Source organism: Crocodylus porosus, unplaced genomic scaffold (assembly GCF_001723895.1).
Source record: "Crocodylus porosus isolate Cpor-Errol unplaced genomic scaffold, CroPor_comp1, whole genome shotgun sequence".
Lineage (NCBI taxonomy): Eukaryota > Metazoa > Chordata > Crocodylia > Crocodylidae > Crocodylus > Crocodylus porosus.
The window spans coordinates 61,125,464-61,151,345 of record NW_017728931.1 but is presented as its reverse complement, the minus strand read 5'-3'; the positions used below and the strand labels follow the sequence as shown (position 1 = coordinate 61,151,345).

At 43.4% G+C, this 25,882-nt stretch overlaps 1 protein-coding gene across 1 annotated transcript in view; it reads right to left on the bottom strand.

Annotated features, from left to right (window-relative positions):
- The window catches only part of ATF7IP (activating transcription factor 7 interacting protein), a 138,560-nt gene that overhangs the window by 58,065 nt on the left and 54,613 nt on the right, over positions 1 to 25,882 (bottom strand). The window contains exons 2-3 of the mRNA XM_019543919.1: positions 15,449 to 16,515; positions 2,774 to 2,863 (exon numbers count right to left, since the gene is read on the bottom strand). Coding sequence (XP_019399464.1) covers positions 2,774 to 2,863; positions 15,449 to 16,508 — 1,150 coding nt within the window. The 5' untranslated portion in view covers positions 16,509 to 16,515. The remainder of the gene's footprint in view (positions 1 to 2,773; positions 2,864 to 15,448; positions 16,516 to 25,882) is intronic.

Sequence of the window (25,882 nt, the reverse complement as noted above, 5' to 3'; positions counted from 1 at the left end):
GCCATCCTGAATACTCAGAACTTTTCAAATTGTTCTTTAAATAGGAAGATCATTCTAGCACCATTCTCCCCTTTGTGCTTGCTTCTTTAAAACCAGCCTTCCCTCATTTCTCAAGCACTCTCCTAAAATTAATAATGTAACTTCTGAAAAATACCTTTCCCTAAAAATCCATTAGCCAAAAAACTTTTGCCTTTTATCCCATCTACTTGAGTATGAGCCCTTATAGGCTCCAAACAAGTTTTATGCAGGCACCTCCAAACTCTGACTGAATGACTTGATCTTAATGATCACTGCTAATTTGGAAACTTATGGCACCATTTCTTGGATGAAGGAAAACAACTTAAACTAAGACAGAGGAAATTCACTGACACCTGTACACAAAGATGGAGAGTGGCAGGACTCCCTACAAAAAAAGTCCCTTTGCAGCCTTTCTGCCCTGGAAAAACGCCTGTAATGATGTAAACATAAACAAACATAGCCTGGCTCAGTTAGAAACTAGGGAGGCTATGCTAAACATCTAGAGCAGGGGAAGGCAAAATATGGCCCACAGACTGGATCCAGCCCACCAACTGCTTGGATCCACCTCACGGGTGGGCACCCAACAATTAACTGTATCTGTCTTGTGGCTGGCCCTGTAACACTCTGCAGGTGGCCACGCCCTACCCACCCCCACCCAGGGCTGCCTGTGCTGTGCTCCTGCTTGTGCCTGCTGATAGACCCAGCCCTGGTCAGCATGCACAGGTTCCTGGTGAGGCTGCTTGAGGTGCAGCTGCCTGGGTACTGCTTGGTTCCCTCTGCCTTCTGTGGTTCCTCCTCCTGTCCTTCCTGTGCCACTCCCCCACAAAATATACAACAGTAAGACTTTTTTGAGCTATTATGCAATCGCCTCTCTCTGTATATACACTAATCAAAAACACAAATACAGGTTTGCCTTGATTTACGTGGATTTGATTTATGTGAATTCACTCTTATGCAATGACCCTTTTGTACCAAAAATTCGTTATATGTGAGGTACATTTGCATATATGCGATTGGCATAGGCCTGGAGCATGCTACATAAATCAAATTCACATAAAGCAAACCTACTTTACACAGTAATGTAAGAAATAGAGACAGGTTCCCCTGTCGACTTCTCCCACAGCCAGCTGGGGTGAGTGTGGAAGCAAAAAAAAGGAGCCCCGTAGTACAGGACATGGCACTCACCCCAGCCCCGGCTGCAGCAGCTCCAGGAGCTCCTAAAAGCTACTGCATTGCACTGTCCCCTGAACACCCCAGGGCTCTGCCTGCCCCCACTTACCCCAGCTTCTGCTGCAGCTGTTTGGGAGCAGCTGATGCCAGCTCTCTGTAGCTGCCGGGCTGCACCGTGCCCTGGTGCAGGCAGCTGGTGCCGGCAGCTCTGCAGGCTGCTGCAGCCAGGGCTGAGGTGGAGACAGGCAGTGCCGGGAAGAGCCTGGAGCCCTTGAGCCTGCAGCAGCCACTGTCTCCATGCTGCTCTCATCTGGCTGCAGGCGGCTGCCCATGGCTGTAGATGCAGCCCTAGGAGCAGTGGATATCACCTGCTTGTAGCTGCTGGGCTTTGGTGCATCGAGGGGTTTGGGGCATGGCACAGCCCCCGACCCCCAGGCTGCAGCAGGGGCAGGTAGCCACCTGCAGCTGGATGACAGCAGGAATGGGCTGGCAGCTGCTGAAGACTTGGACCAGCAGCTGCTGCAGACCCTTGGGCTGGTCCCAGCCTGCTCTTGTCTGGCTGCAAGCGGCTGCCCATCCCTGCTGCAGCCCTGGGAGCGGTGGATGCTCCGAGGGCTACAGCAGGGGTAGAAGCCACCTGCAGCCAGATGAGAATAAGCTGGGGCCAGCGGCTGCTGCAGGCTCAAGGGCTCCAGGCTCTTCCTGATGCTCTGCCCATCTCCACTCTAGCCCTGGCTGCAGCGGCCCTGGGAGCTGCTCGTACCAGCTGCCTGCACCAGGGCACGGTGCAGCCCAGCAGCTACACGTAGCAGGCACTGGCCGCTCCCAGGACAGCTGCAGCAGGAACTGAGGTGAGTGGGGACAGGCAGAGCCCTGGGGGGCTTGGGGTACGGTGCAGCCCAGTGGGTGCTGGCAGCTCCCAGGGCCACTGCAGCTGAGGCTGGGGTGAGTGCTGTGCCCCACACCACCTGGGGTTCTGCTTGTCTGCACTCACCCCAGCCAGCCCCAGGAGAAACTGACAGCAGGACCTATCCCTATTTCTTACATTATGAAGTAGGTTTGCATTATGCAAATTCAATTTATGTGGCACGTACTGCATAAACTGAGGGAAACCTATAATGACAAAAACTATTTTTTGAAATAAAAACTAAAATGTGCTGTAGTAAATGTTTTATTTTTAGTATGCTTGTCTTTTATCTATAGTTTGTTAAAGTAACTTTTGAAAGACTGCGTGTATGGCCCTCGACAGCTCACCAAAACTCTTTAAGTGGCCCACCAATTGAAATAACTGCCCACCCCGATCTACAGGTAATTGATTTGTATAAACACCAAGAGAGGAGGGAAAACTGAGCTTTGTACAAAGAGAGAAAATTAGGATTAAGGGAGTCAATTTAGCATATGAAACAAAAATTGATTTAGTAAAAGCCTGACCAATGTATTCCATAGTTTTTTGTCTCCTCTACATTCTTTGCATATAGTACATCTTGTTTTTTTGACTGCGGTACTTCTTACATTTTTTTTTTTAATTAACTGCATGACCATCTAAACTATTTGTCAATGCTCATAAAAGTTTGAGTCTACATACTTTTTTCTGAATGTTTCTCTTCTTCTTTATGATCTTCCTTTTCGCCTTCTTTATCATGATCCTTTTCTTTTCCTTCCTTCTCTGTCTCTTCTGAAAATACAAGAGAAAAAACTTTTTATTTATTTACATTCATTAGTAAAGTGTGATTAAAATAGGAAGCCTCATATACAACCTACACTATGACTAAAGAGCCTTGCAACTTGCAGTGTACATTTGTACAAAACTATCTGAGGAAGGAAAGAAGAGAATCAGGTGGTTGAATAGGAGGTATATACCTTGTGAACAAAACAAACAGCACAATACAGTACAAGCCTTTTAACATGAACTTCTCCATTTCTTTAAAAAGCCAGGAAACCACTAGATTTGCTAAAAAGTTATATTTGAAATGCAATCAAGTGATTAGGCTAAAGTAAAATTAAAGTGGCTACCCACCTTGTATCTTATTTTGCTTTCTGATGTGCATGAAAGGAGAAGGTACTGGATGTAATTCTTTGCTAAATAAACCCCCTCTCATTTTTTTGTAAATAAATATATATATTTAGATGATGTTTGAAACCTTAAGGTACAGAGGGAAAGGGGATTTTATGTTTCTATTCCTCACTAGCAATTGCCAACTTTTATTTAAGTTTTCAACTTACTAAACAGTTTAAAGTTATCCTGTTATTAAGCACGGCCTGATAATTCATTTAACATTTTTTAATTGGTTTAAAATATCATGAACATGGCAATATCTTTATAAGGGGCTAAATAAAACAGAAGTTGGGGAATTCCCAGACCAAAAAAATAAAAATCTGTTAAATATAAGACAATTAATGCATTATAAAGGCTGCGTGAAAATGGAAGTGTTAGTTACTAATAGTGTTATGTCCATGTTGCACACTTACTGCATGTTTAGCCTGTTCTTGTTGAATTCATAACTTATTATTATATATATTCAAATCCAAGACAAGGTTCCCCCCACATTCAACAAGAGGGGAAAAAAGCCTCATCTTGAATTCAAGTACAGGCCATGCCAAGGCTAGAGCTGCTGTCTGACCAGGGCTGTGGTGTCTCACATGGCAGGGGAGAGACTCAGTGGAGACAGTACAGTGCAGGAGGGGCTGGGCAAAGCACAGGGGAGAGTGAGTAGTGCTAGAGTTGGGGGGTGGCGAGGAGGGAAGACCATGGGGGAGATAACACAATGACAGAGGAGCTGCTGTGGCTCTAGCTCTGGTTCCAGGCCCAGCCTCGGCCAGGGATTTGAGTTGCTGCTGCTGCCAGGCTGGGGCCAGAGCCACCATGTGCTCCATGCCTCAGGTTGAAGCTGAGGCCAGAGCCTCTGCGTAGAGTAAGCAGTGCAAGTGGGGAAGGCAGCTAGCAGGAAGAGGGAGACACCAGGTGGTGGGGAAGAAACAAGGGGCAGGCTTAGGCTGCCTACTCCCATACCAGTGCTTTCCCCACTGCAGTAGTCAGGAGGATGAATTTAAAATAAGCCCCCCCAATATTTCAATTCTATATATAGGAAAACTAGAAAATTTAAGTTTTGTTATAATATGTATAGAATCTAATTATTGGGAGGGGGGGAATGGGGAGTCATCTTAAATTCAAAGTAGTGTTTAAATTCAGGAACAGGCTGTCCTCAGACATATGACACAACTGGTTCCTGAAAACCGTGTCTTAAGCTGAAACTAACTTTGAACCGATTTTCCCGTAGGAAACAATGTTATAAATGTGGGATTTGTTCCTAAACCAAGGCCCAATACCCTATCTTCACCAAAAATATCCCAGAATTTTGTACAATCAATTATACATGAGTAATATAGCTACATTAATGTATTTATAGTGTAAATAGCAATCATATTGATTTGGAAGGCCTTCTTTGAAGGGACTTCGCTGCACTTTTTGAAGCGCTCTTGGGTGGAGTCTTCTCAGGAGTCTTGTCTGCTTTCTTAAAGAAAGTGTCCAAGGAAATTTGGACAGATGTCCTCCAGGGAAATGGATGATGCAGCAAACTTGTTCGCTAGTGTGGTGCTGTGTCAGATCAAGCATTGTAAAGTCAAAACTTGCATCATAAAGTGGAAATGGCATCAATTTATAAAGGCTGTAAGTGAGAAACATCGTAACTCAAAATGTTTTAAGTCGAGGACTGCTTAAAAATACAGGTCTATTCATGATATTAAATATACATTTAATATTAGCCAAGATACAGAATACAAACCAGTCAGCGTTGCTATAGTAGCATTCCTTCAGTGCCAAAGCAGAGCAATTTAAATCCCCATCTTAACTGCTGGGCTGGAAAGTGAGTTGAACATTTGCCACTCTTCAACACAGGCAGAAATATCTATTATTGGGATGGATGAATGTTGCCCCTATAGCATTAATAGCACAGTGACTATTTGTTTAACTCGTGGCAGTGATTCTTAACCTTTTCAGGCTCAAGATCACCTTCATTAGACTCAAGACACCGTTTAGAAAATGTAAGTTCTTACTTTTCACTTGTTTTTTGACCATGGAAAAACAACAGAGGAATTTTCTGTTGCAAAGAACTCAGAAAGATCACAAAAGATCAGAATGTTTTTTTACACTATGGATTCCTCTTTGAAAACTTTGGATTTATGTTGTGGATCGTTTGTACACATAACAGTGCCGTTGTGTGGCACCCCATGGCACCCTTGAAAAGATCTCAATGCACCCCGAGTGTTGTGGCACCCTAGTTGAGAATCACTGTGTTATGATGATATATTTGTGCAACAAGAAAAATGCATAAATTTGCAAGAAAACAAAGATTTCAAACTGTTAAATTTGGTGACAAATACAAGGGTGCAAGATGTGCCCTTTTCTAGTGACTTGCAGGGAGTAGGTGCCTGTGCACATAATGAGTTGTTTGCTAGGAATGCGCGAAGTGGGCAGTACTTAATTCCGATTCAGCCCCGATTCAGGGGACAGCAATTCAACTCGCCAATTTGGATCACCATCCTGATTTGATACAGCTGAATCTGAAGATTCGATGCCAGTTCACAGAATCAGCGATTCAGCCATAGACACAGCTTTGTTTTTTGTACATATCTTGAGGTACCAGGTGTGGCTCAGGAATGCCAAGATGGTGGAGCGGATGGCATGCGGGTGGGTAGGTCCCGTGCACGCTCGGCAGTGGACTGGAAGTACTTCTGGTCCACTTCTGGGTCTGTTGTCGAGTATGCAGGGGAATCCCCCGCACTCCCATAGGATGCTCCATCCGTCCCACCATCTCAGCGTTTATGAGTTGCGCCTGGTACCTCAAGGTACATGGAAAAAAACCGTAACAAGCTGTGTCTATGGCTGAATTGCTAAATCTCTCCGAACCAAATCAGAGGCTTCCAATTTGATTTGGGGAGATTAATGGGTCTCCCAATTCAATTTGAATATTTAGCCGCCAAGTCAGGCTGAATCTTCTCTGAATCGAATCAGTAATTGAAGCTGCGCACAGCCCTATTGTTTACCTTGTCTAGGCAGCTTTGCTGAGCTGGGCTGATTGCTATTCAGACCCACTAGTTGCTGTCCTCAAAGACAAACTTTTATGAGCTTTTGCCACCAACACAAATTCAAGTCTTCCTTTCTGGGTTGCACCCAAGCTCCAGGAGGCTGCTTACAATAAACTGCTTCTGAGAACACCCTGACCCAAACAGCCTGAAAAGCAAGAGCAGCAGCAGGCAAGAGACTGGTTGGGAACCCTCCCAACCCCTGCGTCTCAGAACAACAGATATGGCAATATATTTACAACACAATGAGGGTGGATCTGTACTACTGAAGGTCTCCACAACATTATCTTTTCTTTGCCCCGTATGTGTACTGGACTAGTAATATACTCCATCCCCAAGGGAGTGTCCTCAAGTAAATCACAGATTTATAGAAAATTAGGGTTGGAGGGGACATGAGGAGGTCATCAGTCCAATCTCCTGCTCAAAGCATGATCACCCCCAACTATATTACCCTAGCCAAGGCTTTGTCTAGTCTTAAAAACCTCCAAGGATGCAGATTTCATCACCGCTCTAGGCAGCCTGGTCCAGTGTTTTACTACTCTCCTTGTGAGTTTTTCCTCATATCTAACCTCAACTTCCCTTGCTACAATGCCATTGCTCCTTGTTCTGTCATCTGCCATCACTGAGAACAGTCTCTCTCCATTCTCTTGGTAACCACCTTTCAAGTAGTTGAAGGCTGGGATTTAATTCCCCTTTAGTTTTCTCTTCTCCAAACTAAACCCTGTTCCCCAGCCCCCTAACCATTTTCACTGCCCTCTGCTGGACTCCGTCCAAATTTTCCACATCCTTTCAGTAGTGAGGAGCCCAAAACTGGACACAATACTTCAGATATGGCCTTATCAGTGCAGAATAGAGGAAAATAATCACTTTCCTCAATCTGCTTGCAATGCTCCTACTAGTGCAGCCCAGCATACTCCATCCCCAAGGGAATGCCTTCCTGGCTCATACTCAGCTTACTGTCCACTGTAATCCCCAGGTCCTTTTCTGCAGATCTGCTGGTTAGCCAGTTGGTCCCCAGGCTGTTTCGGTGCATGGGATTGTTCTGTCCCAAGTGCAGGACCTGCACTTGTCCTTATCATGTGATTTCTTTTGGTCCAATCCTCTAATTTGTCAAGGTCTCTCCGAATTCTAGCCCTACCCTCCGGTGTATCCATTACTCTCTCCAGGTTGGTGTCATTGCAAACTTGCCGAGGGTGCATCCCCATCTCATCTTCCAGGTTGTTGATGAAGATATGGAACAAAACTAGCCCCAGACCTGACTCCTGGGGCACTCCACTTGATACTGGATGCCAACTGGACACTGAGAATGTTGTGGGAGACTGTACCAAAAACCTTGCTAAAGTCAAGGTATATCACATTGATTGCTCTGTGATCACATCCACAAAACCAGTTATCTCACCATAGAAGGCCATCAAAGTTGGTCAGGCATCACTTGTCCTTGGTGAATCCATGTTGACTGTTCCTAATCACATCCTTCTTCCACATGCTTAGAGGATTCCTTGAGGGCCTGTTTCATGATTTTTCCAGGACTGAGATGAGGCTGACCAGTCTGTAGTTCCCTGGATCCTCCATCTTCACTTTCTTACAGATGGACACTATTATTACTATTATTTGCCTTTTTCCAATCATCTGGGACCTCTCCAAATTACCACAAGTTTTCAAAGATAATGACCATTGGCTCCGCAACTACACTGCGCAACTCCCTCAACACCCTTGGGGTGCATCATGGATTTGTACACATCCAACTTTTCTAAACATTCCCTAACCTGTTCCTTTGCCGCTGTTGGCTGCTCACCTCCTCCCCAAACAGTGCTGCCAGTAGTCTGGGAGCTGACCATGCCTGTGAAAACTGAATTAAAAAAAAGGATTGAGTACTTCAGCCTTTTACACATAACCTGTTTTTAGATGGTCTCCCCCATTGAGTAAGGCAGGGGTTGTCAACAAGGCGTACGCATACCCCTGGGGGTACCTGGAAAGGGCCTAGAGAATATGTGTGGGTGGGGATAAAGCACTGCCATGCACCACCCTGCACAACTGCCTCCCAGAAGCAGGGATTGTGGGGGAGGCGGCAGGGGAAAGAGAGGGAATAAGCACAGTGGCTCCCCTCTGAAGGCTGCACAAGCACCACCCAGCTGGCCAGACGTGGCAAGGGGGAGATCGCATGTGCTGCCTGCCATCCACTACCCTTCGTCGCTGCCACATGTAAGGCCCCCCCCGCCCCCATGTCCTGTTGCCGCCACTCCCCCCACCAGAAGTGTATCCAGAAGGGGTACAGTCCTCTACAAAGGTTGAAAACTTCTGCAAGGGATCAACACTTTCCTTGATCTTCCTTTTGTCACCAACTTATTTGTGGAAACCCTTCTTGATATCCTTCATGTTCCTTGCTGGCTGCAAGCCCGAGCATTTCATCCCTGCATGCACAAACAATACTCTTCTACTCCTTAGTCATTTGTCCAAGTTTCTGCTTCTTGTAAGCTTTCCTTTTTGTGTTTTAGCTCACTGAAAATTTTCCTTGTAAACCAAGCTGGTCTTCTGCCATACTTGCTAGTCTTCCTGCACATCAGGATGGTTTGTTCGTGGACTCTTAGTAAGGATTTTTTAAAGTTCAGCCAGCTGTCCTGAACTCCTTTCCCCACCTCAGACTGGCTTTCCAGGGCATCCTGCCCATCAATTCCCTGAGTGAGTCAAAGTCTGATTTTCTGATGTCCAGGGTTGGGTCCTTACTCTACTACTCTCCTTTCTTCCTTTTCCTCAAAATCCTGAACTCAAATCATCTTGTGGTTGCTGCTGCTCAATTTGCCATCCACTTCTATATCCCCTACCAATTCTTCGCTGGTTGTGAGCAGCAGGTCAAGAAGAGCATGGTCCCTAGCTGCCCCCCCCGCAACAGTTGCTCCAGGAAGTTGTCCCCAACACTGTCCAAAAACTTCCTGGATAGCCTGTGCATTGCTGTACTGCCCTCCCAGCAGATGTCAGGGTTGGGTTATTAGAGTTTTCCATGAGAACCAGGACCTGTGATCGAGAAACTTCCACTATCTGTTCGAAGAAGGCTTCATTCACCTCATCATCGTGGGTCTGGTAGTCTATAGCTAAGGACTTAATTCACAGTTTTGTGGAAATGGTAAAATCCAGGATTGTCCACCAAATCAACAACAAAAAACCCTTAATAAAAATAAAATGCTGGTTCCCTACTGGGAGCCAGTGGTCCTTGCTGCCAGGAGGGGGAAAGAACTGGCTGGTAGGGTGGCATGAAGGGCAACAGAGAAGGCAATTGCCCCTTTGTCCCTCCTCCCCACCAGCCTCTCTGGGGTGGGGGCAGCATGTAATGCCTGTGAAATCAGTTCTGCATGCTGCAAGCAGGCCATGAAAAACCCTTTGTCTCACCGTGATTTAGGTAGATCTCCATCTATAGCAGATATGTACCACAACATCATCCTTTTCACTAACCCCTCTGACCCTAACCCTGATGCTTTTAACAGGCTTATCTCCAGTTTCATACTGGAACCCTGAGCAATCATATGGCTCTTCTATATAAAGCATAATTCTACCTCTTTTCTCCTGTCCGTCCTTCCTGAACAATTTATAGCCGTCTGTGACAGTACCTCAATGTTGTGAGCTATTCCACCAAGTCTGTTATTCCAATCATGACAGTTCTAAGACTGCGAGAGGACTTCCAATTCTGGCTGCTTGTTTCCCAGACTCCGTGCATTTTCATGTACAGACATTTGAGGTAACTAGCCAATTGCCCTATTTTCTCAGGAAGAATGAAGGTTTTCCCCTGTTGCCCCTTCCTGCTTGCGCTTCAAGGTCACCTGCTTCCCCACTTAACTCAAGGCTTTGGTAAATATAGGTAAGAAACAAATGAAAGGAGACAGAAGCAGGTCACATGTTGCTCGGTGAAGCCACACTCTTTCTAAACTGATGAATAACAGAATTAAGTCTCTTATTACTTTAGGTTAGGGCTGCATGAACTTCCTTTGTGCAGGTGGTTAGGGGAGGGAGGCAGAGGAAGCTCTTATCATTCATGGCCTTCCATTTTCAAATTCAAAGGGAACTAAAAAGGATGTTAAAACAACCAGGAAATGTGTCATCAAACAAAAAAGAAGAAAACACAAAAACTCCTTTACATGTCTCTTGGATACCAGTAAGACACAGTGAGGAACTGACTACTTTACTGCTGTAATGCTTCTTAAAAGTTTTTGCTTAAATATGATTCTTCCTGTAAGGACTTGGTAATATATTGGTTATAGCAATGTACCTCTGAACAGTAAAATTTCATGTACTGTGAGCTTGACATAACTTAGTCTACTCTGTAGTTTGTACTTTGCTCATCACAGTATCCGAGCACCTTCCAGTAGTACAAAAAGCAATACGACTAACATCTCTCACCAGACATTTATTCTCTCACCTAGCCTTCGCTGGGAGCAACATATATAGTGAAATGTCTTTTTTTTCAGCTGAGACCTTGTTTGGATAACTGTTTTACTTTGGCAATATGCATGTTGTATGTATATCAGAGTGCAAGGTCAAAGAAATGTACTTCATGCTTGAAAGTGGTGAGGATCAGGATAATGCTTAGTTTCTAATGCAGAACATCCTGTACCCTGGCACTCTCAAGAAAGCTGGTTTTCACAGAGATAAGTTTTAGCTGTCTTGCAGCACAGTTGTCAACCACTGTTTTCAAGCCTGAGCTTTAAGCAATCTTTTAAAAATCACCCAAAGTATGAAGCACCTGCACCTTGAAGTAAAAAATTGAGACCTTTGGATGCCCATGTAGAGAAAAAAGAACAGGGCTGATGTGCTTACAGTAGCCTGCCTTGCTGACATGCATTGCAACATTCTGTATGACTTCTTAAGTACTGAACCCTTTGCGCATGGATGTGGTCCAGGTGAAAAGAGAAAGAATAAACTGAGGCCAGGTCACCATCAGGAAAAAGGGAAAAGAATCTCTTAGCTACCTGGGCAATACAGCTGTTTCTGAGAGTCAAAGTGTTATGCAAGAGCTTGACATTGTCAATAAATACTGGCGCACACCTTAAATACAGATTGAATTTGACTACTTGAGCATATATGCCTTCAAAGGAAAGGGCACCCAAAGATGGCAAAACTAAGGAGAATAGAGAGTTGAGCCGTGCAATTCACATAGTAACAGAACAGAATATGGGGGGTGGAGCTAGACTCGTCTCAGTGGTGGCAGATGGCAGAAAAAGGAGCAGTTGTCTCAAGGTGCAGCAAGGGAAGTTGAGGTTAGATATTAGGAAGAATTTTCTCACTAGGAGGGTAGTAAAACACTGGAACAGGTTACCCAGAGAGGTGGTGGAAGCTCCAGCATTGGTGGTTTTCAAGACCTGGCTAGACAAAGCTTTGGCTGGAATGATCTAGTTAGGGATGGTCCCACTTTGAGCAGGGGGCTGGACTAGATGACCTCCTGAGGTCCCTTCCAACCCTCATTTTCTATGATTCTATGACCAGTACTCTCAAAAAAGTTCCTTTTTGGAATACGTTAGGCTCCTCCCAACCCTCTTCCTACCCCAGCTGCATCTTTCCCCAAAATCAATCAGGTCTCCTGCTAGCACCAAAGACAAAGTTAAATATCAGTATGGACTAGTTAAATCTTCAGGAGGAGTGGCAACAGCTAATCAAGAATGAAACCTTACCTAGATGGTAAAGTCTATGTGGCAAGCTAGCGGGTGAATTTACAGAGGGCCAGTTCCTCTGCACCCTCTCTCTCGGTGTACATATTTAATGCATATAAACTTTACTCATATGTGAAAGTGGAAAAATCTACTTTGTACTATGTATACAAGAAGCGCCCATGTAAGAAGTTAAGTGTGAAATAGATGTTGTGCTATAGTCATTCCCAGATTATTTCACAGCAACTGTCTCATGTAGAAAAAGTTCTTACTGCTTTAGAAATTGTGTCCACATCGGGAATTAATTCAGAGAAGGTAGGCCACTGTAAATGTAAACTGTTACTTGCGGTGAATTTATTCTGTGGTAGACAAGCCCCTCAGACATATCAAGATTGAAATATTTCATTTATTTTTAATACAGTACCGTAGGTGTACATCATGATTTATAATCAGGTAAAAAAGATAAGTTCTTGTCTTGGGAAACTTACAGTTCTAAAAAAATTGATGCATTGATGCTTTTTAACGTAGCAAAAACTTTACAACAAGACTGTCCAACTGGCAGCTCAGAGGCAGCACACAGCTTCTGAAATATTAACCTGTGGCTCCCAGGTTCCCAGCCCAGGGGTTATTGCTCCACCACTCCAGCTGCTGCTGCTGCTGCTGCAACCAGTCTTCTCTTCCTCTAGCTTTCTCTTCCTACCACCAAGGCCATCTTGTATAGTACAGTCACACCTACTGCATGATGCAGCAAGCACAAGGTATAAAACAATGTTCAGGGGATAGGGATTCAGAAACAGGGGGAGAAGGTGCCTGCTGCACAGGGAGGGTTGGAGGGAAAGAAACCTGTTACACAGCACAGTGGGGCATGCAGTCTGGGGGCTGTGTGGGCCTTGGCCACTGAGAAGTTGGACAGCTCTGCTTTAGAACCATTTACTGTTTTGTTCAGGGGAGGGCAATTATTTCAGTTGGAGAGCCGCTTAAGTTCTGGTGAGCTGCCAAAGGCTGCTAGGGTAGCCCTGCCCCCTGGTTACCATCTAGGGACCAGAAGTACCACACCTAACCCCTACCACCAGAAGGCCGGATCAAAGTGCTTGGCGGGCTGGATCTGGCCTGCAGGCCATATTTTGCCCACCCCGGTTTTGTTTTTTTGAAGTTGAAAGTCCATGGGAATCAATTCCTCAACTATTCATACAGTTTACAGAAAAATAATGTTTAAATACATCATGAAGTGTCCCTTCCTTTCTATGAATTCTAGTTTAATGAACTTTTCTAGGTGTTCTAGAAAATAAAGAATGTGCCCACACAAAATGCTACAAGGTGACAAGAAACTGACAGCATTTGAGAAGAGTGAAATAGGAGCACATATAGTCTAGGAAAAAAAAGATGGGTTGTTTCTTCCTGTTGCCTTAACATGCTTAGCTTGCATCTTCTTTCTTTCTTTTCTTGCATCTATTTTAATTTTCTTTATATGAGTTATTTCTGTGTTTCCCACAATCTGAGAAGTTGACCTGCCTTACTATCCATGCTACTCTGGGCTGCATACATTAAGATTAACAGACCATTACCATCCTCTGCACACCCTTCTTTTGTCATTCATTGGTGTACATTGAGTTAATTTTACAACTATTCTAGAGAACAGTAGCAATAGTATGCTTTTATTAAGTGTTTTCTAGTATGTGGTTACTAATTAGGTTAGCTAATTCCAACTGGTTGGCACTCTGTAAAGAAGCTCTACCTTAAATTGTTTACATAGTGGGATCCTCCTTCCTTTAAATAAGTGTTCTTTGTCTTTGTACTTGACAATGACATGATAGTCTTGTGTTACCTTCTAATCCCAATCTTGCAAAATCAGCTTAACCTGCAATATTATTTTGGAGAAAAACAACTACATTCCTATATCTCTGGAGCAGCTTGTTCCTGCACAGAAATAATAAAGGTTTAAAACATTTCTAGCTTATCTTCTAAAAGCAGTATAACGCATCTTATTCATTCAAGTAATTTTTGGTGATACTTTATTAACCACAGGAAGGAATCTCTCTGACCTACTGTCTAACTTTTTCATTAACTTGAATGAGGAATGCCTATGCTTTTCTGTTTCTCAAATCACTGGATGTCATTTTTGCAGCATCCATTTTTAACATGAAAGGCAGCTCTACAAATAGTACAGGCATACCTCATTTTATTGCACTTCGCTTTATTGCGCTTCACAGATATTGCATTTTTACAAATTTAAGGTTTGTGGCAACCCTGTGTCGAGCTAGTCTATCAGCGCCATTTTTCCATCGGCGCCACTCGGCTCAGATGATGGTTAGCATTTTTTAGCAATAAAGTATTTTTTAATTAAGGTATGCACATTGTTTTTTAGACATAATGCTATTGCACACTTAATAGACTACAGTATAGGGTAAACATAATTTTTATATGCACTGGGAAACCAAAAAATTCGTGTGACTCGCTTTATTGCGATATTTGCGGTGGTCTGGAACCAAACCCGCAATATCTCCAAGGTATGCCTGTATTTCCAAAAGAATGGCTCCAGTCACATACATCATGTATATTTTTCTCCAATTTGCATCCAATGCCAATCTTTAATTATGCACCTATAGAAGTTCCTTTAAGGAAAAAAAAAATACACCAACACTTGTTGGAAGCTCTACAGTAAAACTTTTATACTTGTAACTACCAATCAAGAGAAAAATCACACCTGACTTTGGAGTACTATTACATTTCTCAATTATCTGTAGTAGAGTTATTCTCAAATCCTTTCTTTGTTCTCCATTTTGGGACTAGGAAAAGATGTAGCAAGAAAACTATTTACACATTAAGAAAATATTTCTGCAGCAGTTCAAAATCTGTGCATTAATTTAAACAATGAAAAAAACCCTGCCACTGTGGATTCTTTCTGGAGTGGTGGGAATCCCAACTGTTGTAAAAACTGGTAAAGATAACTACATGAGCTGCACTATATGTTTTGATGTGAACAACTCCCAAGAATAAACATGTAGAAATATTCTGTTGCAGATTAGTAAAGGCCTTATGTTAGAAAGGCCTTAAAGTTACCTCCTCTTTTCCTTGATTTTGTGCCAAACAATTGTGAAACAGGGAGCTACAACAGGCTCTCTGAGAGCAGCACCCTTCCCCCAATAGCAACAACACCCATCTCCTTCAACCCTGCAGAGCTTGAATTCAGTGAAAATATTTATTAATGCTTCCAATTTGTATTTTGGTATTCACATCTTAAAGAAGAGTCACATAAAATTAGCAATATTTTCTCCTGTGGAGCTCAGTAATAATATTAATATTACATTACAAATTACTGCAAAAAAAATTATTGTTCCATTTGCTACTCCTCAAAAAACCCCCATAAATTAATTCAAATCACTTCTCACAAATAAGGAACGAGCTATAGAATCACTCAAAATATGTTGTGGGAAGGCTGAAATTCTGTTAGTATACCCATAGCATATATCTAAGCTATCAAGTGAACAAAAGATCCAAATGTAAATAAAAACAACTAAAAAAAAACATTGCAAAGGATGACTAACCTGGAAGACTTGATTTATTCATTAATATCACTTCAGCTTCTTCCTCTTTCTCACAAGGCTCCTCTTCATCAGAGAGTACTAAGAAAGCTTCCTTGGGCAAACTTTCATTGCTTTCCTGCTTAGATGGTGAACTCAAAGAATTTTCTATTTTTTCCTCTAATTCTGGGCTTGTCTCTTCCACTGGAAGCAGAGAAGCTTTGGGAAAACAACTCAGTCCATCTTCAGCTGGGGCAAGCTTTTCTAGAATTGGAATAATTTCATCTGTTTCCATAGAGTCTGTGTTTTCTAAGATACTCTCACTAGGTTCTTCTAGTGTCTTTTCAATGGTAGTTTCTGAAAGATTTATAGTGTGGTTTCCTTCATCCCTTGGTTCCTGCTCAGTTTCCACACTACTAGATATAGCCCCTTCTCCAACATCATCATCAACAGCATCTTCTTGTGCACTTTTTAGCTCTTCAACAGGCAGATCACAACTAACAGCTAGTTCATTTGTTTCTACTTTCTCTTCAAAAGAGTCATTAACCTCAAAGCTTAGTTTACATTCACCTTCAGCTGGACTGTTTCCCTCTCTTTGGTCCAAACTCTTTTTTATATTATCTTCTTCATGGAAGTGGTCATCTTTATTGCTATCAAGCACCCGATTTCCACCCTGAGACACTGAAGAATTGCCACTGTCACCCTGTTCTCTTTCAGAAGTAACATCCTCTGAAGACAACTTTTGAAATGTGGGTTCTAGATCTCCATCTCTGTTTTCTGCCCTGATGTCAGTACCTTTGACATCAGTGGTTTCCTCAGAGTCAGTTCTCTTTTCTTCAGAGTCAAGGCATGCATCTACTAAACCATTAACCTCCTTTTTGTCCTCCATACAGTCTGTGTTGCTTAACGGGGAATTTAAATCAGAATCTCCATTCTCATGTTTGCCATTTAATAGTTTAACTTCAGTGGTCTTCAATAGCTCCTCCTTGACTTTATAGACAGCCTCAAGCTGTTGTCGATCGCTTACTCTCATTGTTTTTCGGGCTTTAAAGACTTTTTTCTGAGGTTCTTCTGTGCTATCCATCTTGACCCTTTAAAAAGTGTAAAGAGAAAGTAAAATGTAATTAAACTTTTAGAGAGCCCCTTCCATTCCATTTATCTTCTGAGCCTTTTAGAGTTTTACCAGTATTTAACACAGATGTCCCAGCAAATTAAGACCTGTGTGTGTGTGTGATGTTAAAGAATAAAGAAATAAAACCTGGTTTCATTACATTCATAAAAGAAATCTAACAGTTGAACTCTATACGATTATATCCATTTCTTCTTCCCAAACAGTAACCATTTTATAAATTTAAGACAAATACAACTTACTTTCCCCATCTAAAAAAGCAAAGCACAAGAAGGATTAAAATGACAAAAAAGATTACTGCTTATGTAGTCTAGATCATGATTAACCTGTGGATTTCTGCATCATTATTTTAACTTGGTATTTCTCTATTATAGGGCATAAAATAGCATGGAATCATGGGGGGAAGAGGGAGAGAAGAAGGGGCTGTATGGGACCTCCAGAAATCCTCTAATCTAACTCTGTATTCAGGGCAGGAACACCCATGTCCGAACCAAGGACAAGTGTTTGTCCAACCTGCTCTTAAAAACTTCTAACGATAGAGAGTTATGACAACCTCTAAATCATTTGCTGCTTCCGTGCTTAATCACACTCATAGTTGGAAAGTGTTTCCCAATTTTCACTTTTTGTTTCACTTCTTATCCTGGTCCCTAGACACACTTTTTATTCATCTATCATCCCCTTTATAACAATCCTTTCTGTATTTCAAAACTTACTAACCATCCTTCCTCCAGTCTTTTCTTCCCTATACTAAATATAAATTAGAAGCTGTGGTGATGTGAGAGGAACTCTCTCTACCAGTAGCATGAAACTGTTCAGTGAATGCCATGCATGAGAACCTCAACTGGTATTAATCTGGTGCTCCTGGCTCCCAGTACTTCTTTACAAATCTATAAATAGGGACCTACATAAGTTGCAGTGAGACAAAGGGCTTTTTGTGACCCACCTACAGCACGGAGAATTGATTTTTCAGACATTTCACAGCAGCCCCGGCCCTTGTTACTGACTGGTAGAAGGGCCCTGGCAGCCCAGGCCCTCGCTGCTGATTGCTGGAGGGCATCTTCACTCAGTCTATGTCACTACCACTTTTTTGGTGGTTGATTTTGTGGGAAAATCATAGCCAATGCCAGATTTTCAAGCGATTGTGAACAATGCTGGGGAGTCTTGTCTTTGCAGTTTCTGCAAAATCTGCAAAACCATGATTTAGGTAGGTCTTTATCCATAAACCTTGGAATACAATACTAAAATAATTTAATTGAAATACTAGAAGAATGCAATGACTCAGTGACCCTCAACCTCCAGCCCATGGTAGAGCACCACGATTTTTCACCAACAGAATCTCTTGAGGTTTATGAAACTGATATAACAAAAATCAGAACATCAAGAAGTCAGGATCTGATCCTAAATATAGAGCTACACGACACAAACAGGCAGACAATTTTACTCACGTAAGTATCCTATCTGATGCTTGTACTCAAAGTTCAGAATGAGTATAAAAGGTTTGCAGCATCAGAAACAAAATGTATTTCTATTAAACTTTATCAGCATAAAAATCTGACCTGAACCATATTAATTGATTTTTAAATATTAAACATGTATCAGAATTTGCACTTTAAGTTAATAAACATAAGGCAACATTTTCAAAAAACTGGCTGGATCTAAACTAGGGACTTTTAATCCATCCACTTACTACCTTAATACTCATGTGCCTCACACAATCTTTTCTAAATATATTCATCCTCAGATAAAAAAGAGCTGCGTAACTAACAAATGTGAGGCAGGGAACTTATGACATACAAAAGGTTACATGGGAAATCTGTAGCAGAGCAGAACAAATTCTGTGACTTCAATTGTGAACCCCGACAGTAGAATATAGCTGGGCCGAAGCTTTTCATTTTGCTTGGCTTGTGAAAGTTAAATGTATGGTAAGATTAGTTACAGCATAGGGTGTTTAGGCATTTGTGTTATTCTGACAGCAAGAAGCCCAATGACGCTTTGGACCTCTTTTTCAGCATAGAACATTTGAAGTATGAAGCTTCTGAACTAGATTTACATAGAAATGTTTCTATTAGCAATTAGTAAACTAACTCAACAAGTATAAATATCCACTAAGAAACTTAACATTTAAAAAACAGAAAAATAATTAGCAAATAACAATCTTATTTACATTTTAAAATATTTTTTTTAATGTTAATTTTCTAAATTATAATTTTACCCACATTACTAAAAACACTTGAAAGACCTGTCAAAGACCTGTCATGAAGCAAGACTTCAGGTATGCTTGAAAAGGACACAACAGTACTCAACTAGAAGTTGGAAGGGGTGGGAGGCAGGGAAGCACTTTGATTAACCCATGTAAAAAACTGCTGTGCTGCTGCCTGGAATGATGCAATTACAATAAACCTGCATCTAATCATCAAAAGTCAATATAGGCTCCCAAATACTGTAAACACTAAAGGTGCACATGGCTTTGGCTCCATGAGCTAGAACAGAGGCAGGCAAAATATGGCCTGCAGGCCAGATCTGGAATGCCAGGCACTTTCATCTGTCCCTTGGGTTCATAGTTGGTAGGGTCAGAAGGGACCTGAGCCGATTATCAAGTCCGACTGCCTGCCATGGGCAGGCAAGAATGTTGGGGTCAAGGTGTTTATCTAGCCTCCTTTTGAAGACCCCAGGGTAGAAGCAAGCACTGACTGTGAAGTAGAGCCTCCTGATATCTAGCCTGCACCTACTCTCCATCAACTTACGGCCATTATTCCTTGTTACTCCCAGTAGTGCTCGGGGGAATAGGGACTCTCTCCCCCATTGCCTGCTGGTCTCCCTGGTGCACACCAACAAATTGTACCCTGCCCACCCTTCTGTCCACGAGGTGGGAGTGAGGCACCCATGAAATACACCTCCCCCAACATACCCACTGCACCTCGCTCCCACCTTTGTGGGCAGAAGGGCCTGGCCAGGCCAGAACGTAACTTCTGGACAGGGCTGTTACTGCTACTGCTGCAGCTGCTGGGAGTTTCCCCAGCATCCCACTCACTCCAGGCACCAGGGATCCCCCCCCACCCCAAACACACAATCCCCACATGGTGCCCTGTTCCAGCAACCAGCAGCAGCAGTAGGCTGGGGTGTTCATGCCCGGCTCCTGGGGCTCTGGCCAGCGCTGCACATCCCTGGCTGGTCCCAGTGCATGGGGCTTCCCTCCTGTGCCGTGCGAGCGTGGGGGCTGTGAATGCGCAACAGGAAGCAACAGTAATAGAGATGGCCCAGTGGGGGCTGTACTCCTCATTGCAATGTGCAGTGCTGGCTGGAGCTCCATGCAGCCAGGCACCAGTGTGGCATGAATGCCCCAAACACCTCTCCCTGCTGTTGCACCATGGGGGGGAGTGTGGGGCAAGTCCTCGCACTCGACAAAGCCACACAACCACACCCTGCCCCCACATATACATAACCCTCCAATGTACTCTATACCCCCCCACACACACAACCACACCTCCCTCAACTCCCCCACACTCCACCATACACAATCATACCCCTCCACACAATACACAAGACTCGGAATTCATTTTTGGGTTATTATGCAATCACCTCCATACACAGTATGCAAACGGATCATGACAAAAATATTTTTTGTAATAAAATTAAAATGTTAAAGTACATGTCTGATTTTTAGTGTATGATTTCTTTTTAATCTGGTTCTAAGATGGCAACCCCCCCTCCCAAAAGAAGCATTTCTGGGGGAGAGGCACGAAGGGGTGGGACTTCCAGTCCCAAGATGGCAACCAGGGGGCAGGGCAACTATCAAGGGGCAGGGCTACCCATGAGGCCAATGAAAGCTCAACAAACCTTCTTAAGTGGCCCTCCATCTGAAATAATTGCCTACCCCTGGGCTAGAAGAATGATGCAGTGTCAGGCTAGGCTCTATGATGCGCCCACCTGAATAAGATCCAGCTCCAGGGTCCCCACACCTCGCCCACCCCCACACCTCACCCACCCAGACCCTATGTGCCACAATTGGACGTCGTGACTAGGGACAGAAGTTACACATAAACCAGTTTAAGTCACCAGAAACCACTTTGAACCTGTAACAGAACATAAGTTCAGTGTACATAAACCAGTTTCAAAATGGCCAAAACTGGCTTCAGTTAAGTCTGGTTCAAAGTAGTATCAGACTTAACTGATTTAGGTCAAACCAGTTTATGGAACTTCTGTCCCAGACCCCTTCCTGGTTTAAGTTAAATCACAGTTCCCCCGCATGCACTTCAGCCTTGGGCTGGGCTGGCCCATCTGCTCCAGAGAGCAGGGCTGGTCCCCACCCCTCTGCTGTCTAGCCAGAACCCAGCTCAACATGGCCCCCTAAGGCAAAGGGACAGGGAGGAGGAAATCCCTCTCCCACCACTCTTCCTCCAGGAGACTGCAGCTGGGGTCTGCCTGGTAGGGGCAGAACAGCCTCTCTCAGGGCCCACCTCCCTTGCTGCTACAGCAATAGCGGCAGGGGTGTGGCCAGAGCTGGCTTGCATGTCCCTGCCATACGCCCACCTTGTCTGCAGCTGAAGCTGGGGCTGAACCAGGCCAGGCCAAGGGTGCTGTTAAGGATAGGCACAGAGGGGACGGCCCTTGCAGGGCCGTGGGGGCAGAGCTCTTCCCAGCCAGCTGCGGCTATGGCAGCTGAATGACCAGATGGCTCCTGGCTCCCTTGCTGTCATGGACCCACAGCTGGCTGGGAAGGGCCCTGTCCCTGCAGCTCAGGCTAGCCTCTCCGTACCCATCCTCAGCAGCACTTTGGGCAAGACAGGTGAATAGTGGGGGGCCTGCCCAGGTTGGGCCGCAGAGGCAGGGTTCTTCCCAGTCAGCTGTGGCTTCGTGACAGCCTGGCCTGTTGTGCATGGGAGGCAGCTGGCTGGGCAGTAGTGCAGAGGTAGGCACTGGGTAGGCACCTTGGCAGCCTGACTGGCCATTCAGGATTTGTTCATTGTGCCCGTGGCTGCCCGAGCCAGCTCAGATGCCGGTGGGCTGCCGGCCATGGAGGATCACGTGCTCACAGCTACCTCCATGCCCCCTATACACAATGATAGACCAGCTGGATGTTCCTTTGCTTCCCTCACCTTCAGCAGGAGCTGCCAGGTTGAAGCTTCCTCCTCCCTCACCTGCCTAGAACAGAGCAGCAGGGGCAGGAGTGGGAGGAGTGAACTCATGCCATGCAGCCACTCCAGCTGCCAAAGCACCGGCCCTCAGTTGCACTGCCTCCATGTCACTGCCCATGTGTGCCAAGCTGGGCTGTTACAGAACCGCAGCTGGCTGGGAAGGGCCCTACTCCCATGGCCCAGCCCTACTATCTGTCCACCTTGCCTGGGGTACTGCTGAGGGCAGGTGCACAGGGGCCAGCACAGGCTGCGGGGCGCAGGAACCTTCCTAGCTAGCTACAGCTCTGTGACAGCCTGGCCTGCCTGGGAGCAATCCAGGTGCACAGCTCCCGCAGCCCCAGCCAGCTAAAAAATGTCCTGCCAGGCCAGCTCCTCTATGTCTGCCCTCAGCAGTGCCCATGGGCTAGCTCTTCTCAGCTCCCTAGCCCCAGCCCCAGGCGAGGAGGGCAGATGGCAGGGCCATGCAAGCTAGCTCTGGCCACGCCCCACATTGTACGAGCTACCAGCAGGGCATAAAGCCAGGCAGACCCCAGCTGGGGTCCTTGTGCCAGTGGGACAGTGGGGAGACAGGGGAGCTTAATCCCCTTCCCTGCTCCTTTGCCTCAGGTGTGCTCAGACTGGTGTCTGGCCACCACAACCCCTTGAGGACAAACCTGGCAGGGGCTCCTTCCTTCCTCCCCCTCTAAGAACACCCTGGCTGGGATCTCTGCAGGCCAGGGTGGGGGTTTAACACCCCCCCCCCATCATATTTAGCAGCCTGTCAGGGCTTGGGAGTGGCTACACTCCCCTGTTGCCCCTCTCCAGTCAGCTTCCTTTCAGCCTTGTGGGTGCTGTTCTGGAAGGGAAGGGAGGGCTTGCTCTAGCGCCCCCTGACTTCTAGCCTAGGCATATGGTTGTATTTCTGGAATCAAAAGTGAATGCCTATTCACTTGCAAATCAGTTCAATCTATTTGGTTAGACTAACCTGCAAAGACTGAATCAATTCAGACTCAGGCTTTTTGAATGTCTGTACTCAGCCCAGGCCACCATGCACATCTGATCTAACATGCAAGAGCATGGCCCACAGACCTCCTCATAGATCTGTGGAACCCCACAGGCTGAATGACACAATTCTGGGGGCCAGGAGTTGGAGTTGAGCACCTCTGTTGTAAATCCTAATTAATAATTTAAACAGACATGTCAAGTTTTAGTCCTCCCATTTGAAAGATCATCAGCACTTAGATAAAACACAATGAAATATGAGAAAATAGCCACGGAGCTAAAATTAGTTTTCTTTAATCCACTGGAGGAATATTTTTAGTTCATACTTATAATCAGCAGGTTGAGGGATTTCATCTGCATACAACTGGTGACAGCCTCATTGCCACTAGAGGGAGCAAAAAAGTTATGACACCCATAAACCCATAAAAAAAAAATACAGTCAGTGTTTCAGTAGTATTTATTTATTTATTTTAAATTAGACCAATTGTTAATCTTTTCTTAAGTGTTAAACTGGTAACTGCATATCAATGGCAGGCGATATAGCTATCTATAGATATATCTATCTACCTACCTACAGGTAGCTGAGAGAGAGATATAGCTATATATAACTTCAATGACTTCAAAGAAAGACTATATTTTCACTTGAATATTTTGATATACAAATTAACTAAAGCATATGAAAACATTTAGAACACTGCAAAAAAGTGTTGTTTATAATACTGCACATCCCCCATCTCCTCCTTTCCTTCTACCTAACAGTATCAAATGAACCAAAGACAAATAGTCTACAACACTGGAGATCCTCCCACCAGCTTCCTCGGGTAACACAGAACATAACATTTATTATTTATCACTCTTATACCAACTTCCAATGAGAATTGTTATCAAGATAAAATTTGGAATAAAAATATGCCTAAATTTAAATAATGGAATAATTCCAGGTTTAAATAACTTCTAGGAAGATACACACACACGCACACACATACATATTCATATAGAAACAAGGCAAATAATTTATATTTATAATCTCCATGACCACAGTTTCTTCTGCAATGATCACGTTGATTTCTTTTGCAAAATTCTAATTAGTATTTAAATAAATCTTTGGAAGTTTGCATCTTACACCAATTTAAAAATGGAACTGTGCTATGACTAAAATCTTAGATCCAGAAAATGGCAATGGCAATGCATATAGGAGAATGGATTTAATTCCTGACTTTTGCAGTTATAAACCTGAACTGAAACATGGAGCACAAACTGAGAAATGTCATACCTTTATTTTGCTATAGATTCCCTAATCGTGTCAATAATCAACAAGTTTCAATTCACATTTTTATTAATACTACACACCAGAAATGCCTAACAACAGGAAAGGTACTTGACTATTTTACTTTGTCAAATCACTGAAGCTTTGTATATCAGACATTAGACTTCATAAATGTTATTTTTAAGTTTGTTGTTGAAAATCCTTCTTAAAACCAGAGTTTGAAACCATTCTTAAAATTACTTTAAAAAAAAACAAAGACTGTCTTATCAAAAGTTTATCAGTAGTCTGTTACTGACTGAAACATGTAGCTTATCACACAAATCACTGCAACCAAAAAGAACATTCCATTTGGCTGGCAAAAAAAGACAGGAAAAGAGCTATAAACATAAAAAAGGTTTAAATGAAAATTGTTTCTTGGTTCATTAGTTAACTATTACATATCACTTTATGCATGCCTTAAAGGATAACTTCCAGCCATACCCACAAGGGAGCACCATGCAGCTGAGTAACAAATTTCTCACAGGCACTGAGTGCAACAAGCAGCAGATAAAGAAATAAGGAAGTAGCATGCAACAGACCGGTTCAGACAGGTTTGGTCACATCCGTGCAAGCCAATCAGAAGTCTTGTTTTGTGTAGTTACCTTCCTTCATTAACAAAATGAGGAAGAAAATTTAGAAATGAATAATCCAATAAAAATCTCACACTTTTTGCCTGAACAAAACATCTAAACCTGTGGCAGGGTTGTTCTAAAAGCAACTTATAAAGATACTCAAACGTATTTAATGTGTTTGCTTATAACGATTCCTCAAACAGTATTTCAGTATTTTCACAGGTCTCACTGATCAAATGACCTCAAGGAATAGCATTTGTATAGTGGAGAACAAAATGATTCCTGCAGGTAGGAGGGGAAATGTGCAATGGGTTTAATTAGATATATAAGCTTCTAAATAAATAAGTAAATAAAAAGTTTGCATGGATGGCAATCATAATCATGAAACATGAACATGCACAAATATTGTGCACATCTATTTAAATATCACGACAATTCCCTTTGCCTTCTTTTTCAGATTAAGCTTGAAAATCATATATTGTTCTGTGTAAAATAGACAAAACATACCACCAGGAACACCTCCAGTAATACTTTCAGTAGGGAGAAAAATCTGCAAGGTAAGTGACCAAACATTTGCTATATGGCAAAACCAAAAACGTGCCAGTATATTTTTAACAATACACGAAGGACCCCTCCTTCAGCCAATTAGAGTTCTTCTCTTCCCTCCCCCACATTTCTCTTGCAGAAGACAGATTACTGCTGTGAAGCAACAAAGGAAGACATTAGCATAGATGCTATGGATTAGCCTATAATCATCTGTTCATCTGAGCAGCTCAAGAGCTGCTCAAAAAGTTAGCCAGTCAGGAGCCAGCTTCCTGAATCCTGCCTGGTAACAGGAGACAGACAAAGAGAAGGTTATGGAAATGCAGTGAAACAAGCTGGAATCCAAACAATGGTTCTTTGCATAATATAGTCAATCTAGAACAGGATTCGCATGAAATCCCATGAGCACTTGTAGCATTAGCCAAAAACACCAATGAGAGAAAACACTTGACAGTGTAAAAAAGCTCCATGGAGGAAACTGTGGAAATAAAAAATGGTTCTACACTCATGATCTTTATCCAAATACGCAAATCTAGTTAACACTTAGCTTAATCAGTCAAGGAAAGTATGAAAGCAATTTGTCTGCAGCACTTTGTTCTAGAATAAGTCCCAGACTCTAAAACCAGAACTGCCCGGAACGTACATTTCTAAAGACTTGTTCCCAAAAAAATCGGTTTCAAAACTAAAATAATCCACAGTAATAAGTTAAAATAAAATGGCAATAATTTTAAAAGGTATGAAATACAATTATATCATTGCGTGTGCACACACACACACACACACACACACACA